General features: G+C 42.4%; 1 protein-coding gene across 5 annotated transcripts in view; it reads right to left on the minus strand.

The window, feature by feature from the left end:
• Nucleotides 1-15,826, minus strand: part of ARMC8 (armadillo repeat containing 8) — a 62,865-nt gene that overhangs the window by 11,888 nt on the left and 35,151 nt on the right. For 4 of the 5 annotated variants that reach the window (XM_054639014.2, XM_054639012.2, XM_077183767.1 and 1 more), the window contains 9 exons: nt 14,112-14,171; nt 12,845-12,925; nt 11,471-11,546; nt 11,285-11,375; nt 7,577-7,637; nt 4,648-4,848; nt 1,969-2,064; nt 514-596; nt 168-249 (listed from right to left, as the gene is read on the minus strand). In XM_054639014.2, the coding sequence (XP_054494989.2) occupies nt 168-249; nt 514-596; nt 1,969-2,064; nt 4,648-4,848; nt 7,577-7,637; nt 11,285-11,375; nt 11,471-11,546; nt 12,845-12,925; nt 14,112-14,171 (831 nt within the window). The remainder of the gene's footprint in view (nt 1-167; nt 250-513; nt 597-1,968; nt 2,065-4,647; nt 4,849-7,576; nt 7,638-11,284; nt 11,376-11,470; nt 11,547-12,844; nt 12,926-14,111; nt 14,172-15,826) is intronic. The other variant, XM_054639013.2, reaches the window with a different exon arrangement.

The raw sequence follows: 15,826 nt of genomic DNA on the forward strand, positions 1-15,826 counted from the left end.
GGCTTTTGTTGACTTAGGACTCTCTTAGGAGAAGACCCCAGGATCTTGATTTCTAGGTCATTTGTATCATGATTCTACAGCAAGGCATGCCAACTGAACAGTCACCCTGTGCTCCCTGAATGGACCAGAACACTCCAGGCACTGAGACCTGACTGCTCCTCACTTACCTTCATTAAAGGCTTCCATACAGCATGATCCTGAAAACTTGTCCTGAGCTGCTGGACAGAACGGGACAAACTGTGCAAACATCTGGAATGGAAGAGAAATCCTCCCTGTGAGACATGCACACCCCCATGGGCACTGCTGTACACACCCTGCTGCTCCACAAGGATTCCTGAGCTGGGAGGCAGGCAAGGAGAAATCTGGGAGCAGCCAGGAGAAAACCCTGCACCAGCCCAGGATTACTGCCCCTCTCCCCCAGGAGGGCTCCCAAGAGCAGAACTGAGCTCAGGGCAGCTCTCAGACAGTTCTCCCAGTGCAGCCAAGGTTGTGCAGGGACGAGGACAGGCTCACCTGACTGCAGCCAAGCGCACCTTGATGCTGGACTCGGACAGGCCGTTAACGATGCGGTCCATCATGTTCTCAGTCTCAATGATCTGCACCAAAGAACTCGGGTCAGTGCACAGTTCACAGCATCCATGGCTTGCTGGGGCTTTGGCTGCAGCATTTTCAATGTTACAGATAAAAACTGCAGCTAAAACCAGCACGCCACACTCTTGTCAGATTAAGTGGAAAGTTTTGTGTATCTACAGACAATTAGTAAATAAAAATTCTATATTCTATGTTCCACTATGGCTTTTAATCATCAAGCAACAAGAGGGTGATTTTTATATATAAGTATCCATCTCTCTATCTATATATACACACACATATACCTGAATTACCCTTAATGTTATATTAAAACAAAAGTGAGCATGTGTGAGTGCACACAACATATACAAACTACAGATCAGAGACAGGTTGTAGAGCTGTGTGGATAAAAAATATCCAGTAGCTCACCTGCCATATTTAGACAAGGCCAGCACAAACACTTAAGACCAGTATAAAAGGGAGTTAACACCCAGATGAATGATGGATTTTGCATAATAAATCAACTTTGGCATGTACACACCCACTGCTTATTAAAAGCTGTGTAAAAGGAGGATCTTCACAATTAACTAAAGCAACAAAGGAGGAGTTTATGGTCCTGAATTCTGGAGATCCTGAGTCGTTCCCCACTGATAAATCCTCATGATGTTATCTTTTCACTCTCTGTTTACCTGCCTCTTCCTTCTGCTTTTCCTCTTTAACCAGCAAATAAACTCAGAAAACATTCCTGTCTTCTACACTTGCTACATGACACCGCAAATTCATGATTAATTAAAAAAAAAAAGTTCCTTCTAATTATTCATTTATTAAGTTCCCTCCACTTTCCACACATTAATTTTTAACTACGTGAGTGGCCCAAGCAACCAATCTCTGCACTGTAATGTTTGAATCACCAACTGCTTTGTTATGACAGCGCAAGGCTTTGGTCACTTGAGAACCAGGAAACAAATTCTGACTTTGTTTATGAGCAGACTTTCCAGAATTTTGGGGTTTTTTTAATATTTGTCATATAATGGAATAAATGAGAAACAGAGGTGTGTTATCTCTCTCAGAATATGTTTCAGAAATTTCTCATATGCCACAACTATATTGCTTACGAGTAGCCAAGTACCAAAAATGCTGAAAGACAACTCTTTGTGCAAGTCTAGTTCATCACTGTGAAGATGCTCACACAACTAAACTTAACTTTTGTTATACTCTGATAGCAAGACATTAATTTTTCCTCCAATTCCACGCAACATGAAAATTCCTATTAATGGAGGAGAGATGCTTCATTTCAACCTATTCACATCATAATGGGGAGACCCCTGGGAGGGTGGGAATTGCTGCTTTCCAGTGCCCCCGTGGCTGAGCAGTGCCCAGCAGGCTCCCTGGGCTCACCTTTTTGCGGATGTCCTCGTCGTTAGCCCCCAGCGAGGCGTAGAGCTTGAAGGCGGCCTGGCGCAGCTCGTGGGCGTGCTTCAGGTCATGGTCCAGCTGGGAAACACAGCACAGGCACAGCCTCAGCCCCCAGAGCAGCTGCAGTCATATTCTGCTTTGTTCCACACTGCTGCTTACCCACTGTCTTTGTCTGCCACCCACAAGGTGCTGCTCCCTGAGCTCATCATGCAATAACCACAGTTAAGATTATGGTTCATTTCTCTGCTCAGTTACAGAGAAGACAACTTGGTCTTCAATTTGAGGCCAAAATAAGGTTAGGAGTCTATCAAGACCATATTCAGGTAAAAGCTATTCTTATCTCCCAATAGAGACTTACAGGAACTAGCCAGAAGGTGTGAAAATACTGAGAGAGAATCAAGACAAGTTTTATCAAGAAAACCAAAGCAATACCAGAAGCCAAATTTCAGGCCACGTTAAGGAGGGTGAGGTTGAATATCAGGAAAGGTTTTTACCCCAGAGGGTGCTGGGCACTGCCCAAGCTCCCCAGGGAATGGGCACAGCTCCAAGGCTGCCAGAGCTCCAGGAGAGTTTGGACAATGATCTCAGGGATACCCAGGGCAGGATTGTTAGAGTGTACAGGGCCAGCAGCTGGACTTGATGATCCCTGGGGTCTCTTCCAGCTCAGCACATTCTGCTATTTTATGATGATTAATGGGAGTACTAGAGACATCATAAAATAGTAGTGTTTGAGGTTGACCCTTCTTGGAACGGCAAATTTGGGCTCTCAGATCTCCTCATGTTCTCTTCTGAGAATAATTCTGTGACTCTGACTATCCTCAAAACTCTGTACCAAAGTGTTCTACAAAACAATACAATCTTCAAAGTCTACACAAAATGCCAGGAAAATGACAGTATAAGGTAGCAAAGTGCAGAAATAAAAGAAATGTCAAAATTAGGCTCTATGAGTAATTCTCTCCAGTGCAGCTATATTGGAGCAGAAGTATTAAAATATTATGTTATAAATATTTTAATATTATGTTATAAATATTTTAAGCAGACAAGTTCTCTGCTTGGCAGATTCATCACTCACTCCTCACGCAGTTTTACCTTACAGGGTGCAGTTCCAAGCACTCTGTTCAAAGCCAGTACCCTGGATTCCCAGCTGGCTGCTTCTACAGACTTACTGCACACTCAGAGCACTGTCATAATATTTAGAATTGCCCCAGTCACTTTTGGAACCTGATCATATTTTTGATGCTACAGCCAATGTCCATTACTCCTCAATAAGCTGCTATACTTCTTTTTGCTCAGTTTTTTATACTGCAACTTTTTTTTTTTTTTAATGTTTCATTTTCATTTTTACAAAGCATTCAAGAGGGTCTCTATGCAGAATTAACCCCATTCTATCAGGGTCAGAGAAATTAACCTGTCTCTTGGGCCAGTTTTAGGGAAAAAGCAAAGCTCTGTAATGCATTTTTTTGGGTTCTTTCTAATAATCAGTTTCAGCAAGACTCCAAGGTACATCTGGTCTCTGTTTATCCAACATCTTGCAAGTGCAGACAACTCATAATATGAAACAGTGCATGACATCCACATGTTTTTGTGCTTAAACACAATAGAACAACCTCTGAATTTCAGATTTTCCACAAACCTGACCTAAGAATTGAAAACAAATCTCTCTTCACATGGACTATTCATCTCTTATGAAGCTGAAGTGTACTGGTTCCTGAAGGCAAGATGTTTAAACTTAGAGGATGGGAAGACCAGATATACACACTTTTGTGTGGTTAATGAAGTCTCCAAAGAGCAGTGACTGAGCCTTGGAGAGTACAAACATCAAAAATCAAGTGCTGCTGCACCTCTGGTCACCTTTCAATTGAGGATCTCAGGCACCAGGTTGTGGCAGCAGCTCTCTGGCCACAGAGGGCGGGCACAGACTTTTTTAGGAAAACCTTGGAAAGCTGTGTAGAAGCTATGGGAAACTTAGAGGAAAAGAATTCAAATAATTATTATCTCTCTTTCTGTAACCATTGTTTATACATATGGTTCTCTAGAGTGTGTTATTGATAACCACCAATAGTGTGTGAGAAGTTTTCACTTTGAGACCAATCAGGTCTTAGGTTCACCAATACTCCTTATAGGAATGTGGAGGGGCTTGACAGCTGGCTTGCAAGCAAAGCTGAGTTAATAGAAGAAATAACAATTGATGATTTTCAAGCGTATCTGTAGCAAAGAAGAAGACAAGGCCGTCAGCACAGAGATTAGAAAAGATAACATGAAAATTTTGGCCTAAGTAGATGTGTATAGGTGCCTTATTAAATTTCTGTCAAACTTTTGCCAATTATATTGAATTAATTGCTCTGCACCAATGAATATAATAAGTTATTGTGATGTAGTAAATTACTTAAGATCACGCTTTGTTAAGAGTATATAAGCTAGAGAAGCTGCAGAATAAAAAACTTTTTTCTTCTTAGACCCTGATCCAACCTATCAGTGACATAAGAACTGTAGATTTCTAACAATAAAGTGTCTTTCATGCCTTCTGGATCATGGAATCAATGCTATGTGGTAGCAGGTGGGGGCCTGCCACCACAGCAGGTTTAACAAGCCCCATCCTGAGCTGGTTTGTTTTTGGTTTTGCCCATTTCTCCAGGGCTCAGAGCAGGTCAGGAAACTCACCCTCTTGATGTCGGTGATGGCGCTGACGGAGCTGGGGTACTTGAAGTAGTCGGCCAGCATGACGATGAGGTGGTCGGTGATGCTGGCCATCCTCTGCAGCTCCATGTCTGTCTCTATCAGGTAGGCCAGAGTCTCTGCCCCCTCCACCCTCTCCTCCAGCAGTCTGTCCTTACTGCACATTCGAACCAAGCATGGCAGAGTCTGCAGAGATGAAATAAAAGGAGTTTCTAGTGTAGCTACATTGATAAAGAAACTCCAAAGAAATGAAACAACTGTCCTACAGCAATGCTCTGCATTGTTCTTTAGATAAGAACTCTCACACACACACATTTCAGTAGGTTCAGAGATTCCACACACAGAAGAATTGTTCAGGCATTGCTGAGTGTACAATCCCCTACTTTCACACAGCCAAAATCATGCAATGTTTGGAAGTAAACACAGACAAAGTTGGACAAAGCCTTGTAAAAAATTTTTAAAATCCCCTCAGAAGTTGATATTTTCCCAGGCTTGTTCTTACTACACACCAGAACCAAAAGTACCCAAGCTGCCCTCAAGTACTTGACTCCTCCTGCCCTTCTGTGACCCAGGATTAACTAAGGACAATGCAGTCTGAAATAATCCCAGGGCTCCTTTCCCACACACTGGCTGCCTGGAGCAGAGGGCAAGGGAGGAATACTCCTCAGCAAGCAGCATATTTGATCAGCCAGAAAAGAAGCTAACCTGGAACCCAGGTCCATTCTGCCTTTCCTGACATCCCCCCTACCTTGGTTACATCCACACAACAGTTTTGCACCACCTTCTCTACTGAAACAGAAAAACCAATCAAGTCTTTCTTTACCAGAAGCCCAATGAAAAGTATTTAACTCTGGACAGGCCAATTCTTCAAGGGCTGGGACTCTGCTCCCTCAAGCCTTCCCCAATATGAAAATGGACAAGGAATAACACCAAGGTTTGTGCTTGTGCAATGCCACCAAGTTCAACAGAATAACTCCAGTAAATGTTGTTCAGAGTTATGTTTTGGGGACCTGAAATAACATCCACCCATTGACTGTTCAAATGATTAAATAGATAAATACCTGATCTCCATTGCACAGGAAACAGGACTTGCCTACATATTTTAGAAAGCTAGATGTCACCTCAAAGATTATCACTGAGGTGGTCAATCTTGCAGCTAATCCAGTGAGCCAAAGCACCCTCTTCTGCATACCTGGCCTTGAGGCAGCAAGGAAGACTGCACACAGGCTCTCAAAAAATTACATTCATGTAGAGTGAGAAAGAAAGAAGTGGAATTCCATGTCTAAATCACAAAGACAATGTACTTCCTAATTCTTTCCAAGGTCAAATGGCCTGAAATGAAATGAGCTATTTCTTGGAACTCAAGGCCTGGGCATTAAGTCACTGGCTGCATGCACCCAAGAAACACAGACCTCATGTTTTTCAACACTGAGCAATTCCATCTGCTTAGAAACAGAAGCAGGAATTCTGATTGACACATTTTAACTATTCCATTGGATCTACAGGTCAGTACAGTGCAAATAATGCACAGGAGTAGGGGGCTGTGTAGGGGTGTAAGATGGAAAGCCACAATACACACCTGGCCAGCAGATGAAAGTCTGGAAATGGACTGTAACGATGGAATATCTTATTTCCATAGTATGGCTGGGATGTATCTGGGTTATCTGGACAGTTTCATTATTAGGATTCCAGAGAAATCATCTCCCTTCCCATCAAATCCATTATTTATCAGCCTTCCCTGCCCTTCTCAAGGGTTTTATTTTTTCCCCACGTGGCGGATCAACCCACTACCCAAACTGAGAAATGAAAGTAAATTAAAACCATTTTAGAAACACACATTCTTGACTGGCCCCCAAATGCAGAAAGTTTGATAGCAAAGGGTCAATAATTCCTGAATGCTAAAGGGGCCATCACCTCAGTTCAGCAGAGGTTGAAGGATTTGGGGCTGGATTAAGCACAGTGACACCTTGCAAGTATGAGCTCCTGGAAGAGGAATCACTGGGGTGCTTTGAACAAGGCAAAGGTTCTGTGCTTTCCTTCTCCCCTCACTCTTTTATCTACTCTCAAGTACTACAACACATTTAATTCCACAGCCTCAAACATGGATTTGTGCTGAAGCAGCTTCCACAAGGAAAAAATGCTACTTTTGCTGTGAGCTGGCCAAGCACATCCCTTTGCAAAGGTTTGAAAGGATGGTGGTTTTCCACAGGGCCCATGTGGAGCATGTGCAGCTCCACAGGGCAGGGTCCAGCTCCCAACAGTGACCTGCCACTGGCAGCAGGCCCTGCTCCCTGTCCCAGGGCAAAGCAGCTCTGGAACACCCATCCTGACCAGGGCACAGCCCAACAGGGGGGTTCGTGAAGGGAAGGCATTTCCAAAGAAGAAAGATTTGCAGGAGAGAGGGGTTGGGAGAATGGAACTGTTGCCCCCAGTTTGCAGATGTTGTAGGGAGAAAGGAGAGCAGAGAATTGAAGTGTCAATTTGGACCAAAGCTAAGGAGGGTGAGGGAGAATGATGCAGCTTGGCTTCCTCAGCTGCACATACCAGGTGCCAGTACAGAACAGATGCCAATATGCACACTGGAATGAACAGTACATTGCACTTTCTTGCACAAAAAGACAGGAGGGGCAGGCCTTTGTCACAGCCAACACATAGATTTTTTTATCTATCATTACTTGGGGAAAAAGAGAAAATCAGGAAGCCATTTTTTTTAATTAAAAAAGTTAGGAGAACTTGGTGCTTTGCAATCTTTGGTGTAACAGATTTTGTGCTACCTTTTATATGAGAAAATAAAACCAGGATAAACCTACATGAGAAAACCTTTTGAACAGAGAACTGTTTAAGGATCTGTCATGGCTAGCACAAAGAGAATTACTCTGTATTTACAAGGTGGTTGAAGCAGGACACAGCTCACCTTCAGAACGATGCAGGGATCGTCCGTCCGTATTGCTCCGGCTCTGCACATGGAAGTAAGGCTGCAACAACACAACAAGACACTGTCACCTACCATGGCTTTGCTTCACTTCACTCCAGCTGCTGCACAACATCTGTCCTAATGAAACATCCTCCTGTGTTTGATTTAAATACATCAGAGCTTACTAGGCCTGGGCACACAAACTCCTCCAGGTGCACCTTCTGGCAGGTTTGCAGTGCAGGACCCCTGGCTGGAGCACTGATCAATACACACAGCCCACACTGCCACAAAGGGCCACACCACCACCCTGCCTGAGCCCCACACCTGTTGGCATCTTATTGCAGGGGTTCCATACTGTTATCTCCTTATCACAAAAGTTTCATTCATACCTTCTTGGTGTTTCTTGTGGGGACCTCCTCAGAGCACCGACCCTTTCTTCTTCACAAAGCAGCCACCTGACTCCAGTTGCCCTCTCAACAGCCACCCCCACTCTTTTATAGCACTCTTCTTCTCATTGGTTACAGCTGTGGCCTGTTAAAGTCAGGCCTGCTCCTAATCTTTGATAATTGGCCCAGCTGCAACTCCTTAGGGGTAAGATTACTTTCTACACTATCTTTATTTTCTTATATTCTATCCCCCTGCACACATCCAAAAGGAACAACCTGCACTAAGCAAAGGTGCAACCCACCCAGACCTTTCTCTATTTACCTGCCTCTGGGTATGCAGCCATGAGCAGAGAAACACAGCCTGACAGGTCAGGCACAGACACCCAGGCTCTGCCCCAGCCCAGGAGAGGTGGAATTGCTCTGCTGCCTGTCCACAGGCAGGGCTTTACACTCTGCAGGGAGCAGTACACCCTCACTAACAATGCACCCAGCCTAGGCTCTGACACTGCACCAAGCCAGCATTTGGTCCTTATTAGACAACCACAAGATCTCACACAGCAACAGACAAATTCCAAGTTCTTTGTTATGTACTTGTAAAGTGCCCCAAACTACCAGAAATGCAAAATAGTTCACCCATCAAAAAAAGTGTTTTACTTTGAAGTGGTTTTGTTTTTACCTGCTCTGCTACAAGGCAGTGGAATGGAGCGGGAGGGGAACTGCACCAGTTTCTCTCCCTTTAGCTTCTGAACTAACCATTGCAGCTGGCTTGTATCATGTCACAGTGGAGGTTAAAAAATGTAACTGTATTTCAGTAAAGGTAACTTAAAACTAACATGCCTGGACCCCTCAGTTGGGCAGGCTGAAGTTGTACACAGGGTCAATCAGAACTGCTCAGCTAAGGGACAGCAATGTGCTCATAAAACCATGGTGTGTCTCACCACATCCCTGAGCTCCTTCCAAGGGCCCAGAGCAAGTTCTTTCACCTCAGAGGCAGCAACACTGATCCTCATTCTGAGTACACCTACAATCAGAACTCTCTTAATATATTATTCCTCCAAAAGTAAAAGATAAGACTTGAATATTAGCACAGAGATCATCTGCTAAACTTTTACTGCCCAAGCCTTGCAGCTGACAGCAGGAAACTCTTCTTCACACCTGCAGTCAGGAGGAAAGCACCCATCCTGCAGCTGCCATTTAGTCTGGTGAGACCCTATTTGCCAGGCAAAGTAGCTCTATTTCAGCAATGAAAGAAAGTAATTTTTGACTTCAGGTAACATAGGCTTAGCTTAGCTGGAAGCAATTCTGATGATTTTAGCAGGAAAGGTTACTGCCTCATTTATAGCTGCAGAGCACTCTCCCAAGTGGCATCCTGATCTTCCCTCTGTCCCAACACTGCTGCTCAAGGGAAGGATTTTTGCTCTATTTCAATCAAGAGGTATTTCCTTGAGTCCTCCAAGTCTACTTCAATTGTTGAGGGAAAAGAAAGGGACTTTTTAAAGTAGTCTTGTATGTCAGTCCATATTCAATAGAAATTATAGAGAACATTCAAAAGGGAAAACCCTTCTAGAGCTGCATTCCAAAGAGTCTAATGACAAATCAGAGGAACTGCAGATTAACTGACTGAAACTAGCAAGGTAGGGGTAAAATCTAATTTACAAGCAGAAAAAAGCATAATCTATGACAATTTACACCTACTACTCTCATTAAGAAAATGGGAGAGAGAGTCTGACTTGGAGGCAATCAGGTAGGGGATGGACCTACAGAAGAAAAACCAGCAGGGCTTTGCAAACCCCAGGACTGCTGTAAAAATGAGAGCCCTAAGAAGGATGAGTGCCTGTGGACTAATTGAGAGAAAGCCAATCTAAAATTGAAGAGACTGGTTTGTCTGCCATTTCCTTGCAATTTTCTTTTGCTGCTTTTCACCACATAACTTTCTTTCATGCTTCAAAGGTCCAGAGGAGGCAAAGTACTGCAAAGCAACAGCAGAAGATGGATACCCAGTTCCTTCAATCAGCAAAGAACACCAATAGACCTGGGAATGTCCACCTCAGAACAATTCTTCTAACTCCAGCCTGTCTTTATGACTTGTCAACTGCTTTATATCTTGAGATTAGTAAAAAAATTACTTTTAATGTGTCATTCTCTATGTATTTTCTGATTTCTCAAAGAAACACATAAATCAATCAGAACTGAGACTGCTACAGTGCAATTAATTTAACTTGCCTTCTTCACTAAGAGTTGCTCAACAAAACCAGTAAAACCAGACTGCTTGGGCCAATTGTGGCTGGAATTGAGGCTGGGAGGTCCCAAGACAAGACATACCTCCTACATGGAGTGGGATTACCCAAGAACCCCCCTCACAGACATGCACATCACCAAAACTGCTTTCATGAATGAGCTGGGGCATCACAACCTGGCAGCATGAGCAGAGAGGCACAGATCCTACCTAGCCCACCTGTTCCTCATCCAGAATCAAGAGATTTGTACTGACACGAGTGGCTGTGAAATTGTTTGGTGAACTCAGAGAACTCACTGCTCCTTGTCAAAAAAGCCATCAAAAACTACAAGAATAATCAAGCAACGCATCAGCGACCAAACTCCTGAGTTAAACTTAATTTTAGTAGTTCATACCAATGGGTGATTTTCTCTCTTGAACACCCTGGAGTGATTTATTTCAATGCTATCAACACAAGAAAAGGAAAATGATCCTAAAGGGTGTCAATCCCAGCTTATGGAGCGAGCATAACCAGGGTGCTGCTATTACAGAACTGGGTCACATCTTGTCACTGGGTAGGAAGTCATTATGGATCTGCACACAAATGTGCCCACACCAGCAGGGAAAGCTGAAGCACAAAATTAATTAATAACATTAATTTTGCTGTATGAGCTCATGAAGCCCAAAGAATAATCTGTTTTATTTAAAACAGCTGGGTAGAGGGACTAACTCTGCTCTCCCATCATCTTGGTGCAGTCTCCAACACAGCACAGGCACCAAGGATGATAGTTCAGGACTGTGCTCTGCCTGTTCAAAGCAAAGCTTATCAAATCCAAGATACATGTGAAAACCCATATGGCTGAAAACACATTCCCACAAAACTGCTGCCCAGCAATATTTCTCCCTGCTTATGTACAGCAAAGAGGGAAAGTTACATTATAAAATGGGGTGAGATCCACTTTTTCAAGGATTCAGATAATGCAAACAGTATCTTTAATTATTCCTAACATTTTACATCCCATATTACTTTGGAACAAGGAAGAAGGGAGCAGTTGAACAGTAAGGATTAAACTCCCTGCTATTTCCCCAGTTCCTGAAGACAATTACCATTTGGCTGACGTGAGCTGCATTTCAATGGGCTTGTCCCTTTGTAACATCTTCACAAAAATCTGTGGTAACAATTCTCCATCAACAGACACTGCAAAAAAAGAGAGAGAGCCCAAAGTCATTCTCATTGAGCCAGGCAAAGAGTGAGTGTCAAACCAGCAGCAGCAGCAACAGCACTACACTCACCATTGACCAGAGTCATGGATACCTGGGGGTTCTCAAAGGCTAGAACTGAGAAGCATTTCAATGCCTGCATTCGGACCTGTGTAAAAACATAATAATATGAAACATCAACTCTGACTTCAAAGCAAAACTGGGCTATACTGCTGGATAGGCTTGTAGAAAACAATGCTGTATTATCAACAAGAAATTGAGATGAAGAACCATGGGCAGATGGAAACATCTAACTGACACCCTGACTTCTGTCATCTCCCTGTTGGAGCTATCTTTCTGTAGGGTATGTTGTAAACTCTCAAGAAAACCAGCAAGGTTAAAACTTGGGAACTAAACAGGAACTACTGGTCTTATTTTTAATGCCTCACAAATGTGTAAAAAACAACAGAAGAATAGAAGAATACTATATAACAATGGTACTTTTACTTTTCAGGACTCATAAGTACCTTAGAGAACCAGAAATATGAACCCTTGAGATTTCTATTTCAGAATCCTTCGAAGGTGGGCTTACTGAAATGTCTGAAGAGAACCATCCAACTGCAATGATTCCAAATTAATCTTAGAACAAATGTACACCATAAGTTTTACTGCCATTACACAGCCTCAGGTAGCACCTGGATGAAAAGGATGGACAAATTTCTTCATCTTGGCTCCTCCTTCTTCAGTCCAAAGTTTTGATTTAATTAATGTTTCATGGCTGCCTAGTTCCTGAAATCTTTATAACTTCTTTTTTGTCACAGGGAAGATAACCATTATCACCTTCCCAGATCACAGAACCTAGATTAGTTCAGGTATTAGCCTTTGACTTGCCCTTATACAGCTGCACGTATTTAAACTGTGTTCTTGTCTTCACAAGTGGAAGGACTGAGAAGGAGCTGACCCCTCCTGGCCACCAAGGTACAGGTAAAGTGTGATGTCCTCTGAGGTGATGGTCCAGGATGGACTTCCAAAACACAACAGAGAAGAGAGCAGAGACTCAGGAATTCAGGGAGCACAACACACAGGCAGCTGGTGGCCCCCACACATTGCACACCCATCCATTTTTACAGGTAGGACTTCCTTTTCAGGACAGACCACACTTGCTTCTCTTCAGCTTAACCTCTTGTTCTCATTTATTGTTCAACAAATTAGACCACTTGGGTTTTCAAGTGCCTGTTCCTCTTTGGGGCAATGCTAGGCAGCCCTGTTTTCATTACTGCTGCTTTAACTTTACGGTACAATAGCTGTGGTTTTGACAGAATATGGCAAGTAAAAGCAACTGTTATTCTACAAATACACATCATACCTGTTTATAGCTTTGGTTCACAGCACAGACATGGTTTTTATAATCTCCATTTGAATTCTTTTCATAAACACATGTTACACAGAGTAGATGAAATGTCTTACTTTGTAGGAGGTGGAGACCAACAGATGTGCAATGTTCTGAACAGCTCCATGGTTAAATAAGATTGTCTGGTGATCTGGACCCTTCAAAGGAAACATAACACAGGGTTTTTAAAACATGCAAGAGATTTCCACTGTCTGCAATTTATTGTTAAATATTTAAGATACATTTCCTAACATTTACTTTGTAATCAGCTGGCATAGCAATTTAATTTTTTTATATATAAACAACTTCAATTTATGTTTTTATAGCATTTGTTCTTTTATGGTAATCATTTCCACTCTCTCCTTCAATAGGCAATGACATTAGCTCTCACAAATGAAGAAACATGGATAGAGAACTTCTGTTTCTACTCTTCCTACTGGAAACAACTGAAAGCTCCTGATTTTCTCTACAAATCACATAAAAGATCAGCAGTCACTAATGTCTTCCTCACTGTTAATATTAAGCATTTTCAACAATTCTAACTGCAGAAGGGAAGGGGTTTCTCCTAAAACTGGTTCCAGACAGAGTGACAGTCCCTTGAGAAGAAATTCACATTTTCCTCCAATTTTTTATTATTTATTGTTCTAGTTTCAAGCAGGTTTGGCCATAAATCCGGCCAGCCATCACCTATTACTGACTTCAAGATCTAAGTTGGTAATGGCTGATATGTCAGTATTTTTTCCAAAACAGCCTTTGGAATTAAACACAAATACTAAATTTTGCAGGAGAAAAGTATAAGAACTTCTGTAGCATGACAAGGCTTGCTAAGGTTGAAAAAACAACATGAAATATCAATACTTGCAGCCCTCAGCAGTCTCTTGCCAAAGCTGGTATTTGATTTGCAAACCTCTCTTTAAAAGTAGGCTCACAGCTCTGGTCATCTCTGCATTAAGCACAGGCTATGCAAATTTAAATTCAGCTTATAGGATGCCATAGCATTTCTCATCTCTCCATGCATTTCCTTGACTAATCTGCAAGTGACGAAAGTTTTTCACTCCCTAATCTCTAGTTCAAACCTGGCTGAGTTAATGGCACCTCTTACACCCTTGTAGGCATCAGTGACACATTATCTTCAAATCTGAGATACAGCTGAAATCAGATTCCTCTCACAGTCAAAAGAACATTTTTAGAGTATCTCTTACCTCTAAGAAAAAAAGCATAAAATTACTTTCAGATGTAACATATCTGGTGCTTTAAGAGATGCTTCAGCTGCTACTGCCACCAAGAGCTTTCTACCAAAAAATGCAATTAAAACAGCATGGTTGAAGGAGGAAAACCACTTACATTGGCACACAGAAGTGGCTGAGGCAATGAGTTAAAGCCGCAGCTATGCCAGTGGTGGAGCTGAAGAACAGATATTGAAATATGTGAAAAAATGAGTGAGTTTAAAGTAGAAGAAATCATACTGCCCTAGATTTAGTAATTCCCAAGTATTAGTGACTCCTCCATGGGATGCAGGTGGCAGATTCTGTGCAAGCAGGACAGATACCTGTACAGAGGTGACACCTGGGTGTATCTGAGTTGCACAAGTGGAAATATTTTGTCTGTACACACTGTGTTTGCACCAACCAGCACAACCAGGGAAGCACTAACCCATAAAGAGGGACAGCTGCAAATATAAAGGTGAAAACTTGAGGATATGATGAAGCACTTCCAGGCAGTGCAAGCCCCAGTTTAACAGCAAGGCTGCCTGGTTTTGTTCCACCTTGGGCACAGTGAGAGTTCCACTCCTCTGACAGTGACCTTGTTCTCCAAATACAAATGACTGACATATTTCAGGAATAAACATCACTTCTTGCACAATTTCCACCATGAAATGCCAATTTTCAAGGAAGCATTAGGGTAACACAATGTAACAGCTTATTTCACAATGACAAGCAGGTACCTAAGTGCCTTTGTCCCTTGGGGCAGGGATCCAGCAGCAGCCTAAGGTCACCCAACAAAAGAAGGCCTGGAGAAAGCTGCCTTGATTACAGGCTTTATCCTGGATCCTTCCTAAAACAAATTCTACCTGCTCACACCACTTGCTCTAAAAACAGATGAACTGAGACAGAGAGACTCTTTAAAAGTAAATTTTGACTTCCATTTTCACATCCCAGGTACATCAGCCTGATTTCAGTTTACTTATTTGCTTCTATGTTGATAGAATCCTGGCTCTGTATGTTAAGAGCTGCATCTGCTCCCCTGTAAATCAACTCTTCCCTTGCTCAGGATGGCTCTTCTCCAGGGCAAGGCTCCCCTGCCATTGATTTTAACTCTGAATGTGCAGGGAGAAGCAGCAAAAGCAGAAACCAGTAGCAATATGCTAGGAACACAAATGATGGATTTCCTAGCTCTAGAGAACTGGTCTGAACTTTTCCAGGGAAATGGAAGAGGGCAAGGCAGAAACCTGAGAAACCAACAAAAATGCTGGAAAGGCAGAGAAAGAAATGGCTACAGATGTGAGCTGAGAACAGTGCAGGGACAAGGAGGGCAGGAGCTGTGATAAGTCACTGTAAGTTCAATTAACACATCTACTAAGAGGAGGAAAAAGAGAAATAAAAGCATCAATGCCTCTTAGAACATATGCTAAGCCTTACCTAAAATACAAAGGTTTATTTATAGTAACTTATTGCTTCAGGGAAAAAAAGTAAGAAAGGTTCTCTCTCTCAGGGCCCTTTGGAGGAAGATGAAGTCTCCATTTAAAATGCAGTAAATACTGAAACTTTCAGTATATATATTTTTTTTTGTTTATAATTATAAGAATGTACTTTGCCTATTCATTGAAGTGAGAAAATCCCCTGCAAATGTGTCTTCATTGTATTAGGTGCATTTTGCTCTGTCTGAAAATATAATCACTGACATTACAAACCTGAAACCCCAAAACTAAACAAAACAGAAGGAAGGGGACATTTCAGATTTTTGCTGAACAGCTGCATTTGCTTGAGCAAGAGAATGAGTTCTTGATCAATTTAACATTTGTGATGATCTGTTTACTCAACCTCAAATATTTTTCTTTG

Source organism: Agelaius phoeniceus, chromosome 10 (genome assembly GCF_051311805.1).
Source record: "Agelaius phoeniceus isolate bAgePho1 chromosome 10, bAgePho1.hap1, whole genome shotgun sequence".
NCBI lineage: Eukaryota > Metazoa > Chordata > Aves > Passeriformes > Icteridae > Agelaius > Agelaius phoeniceus.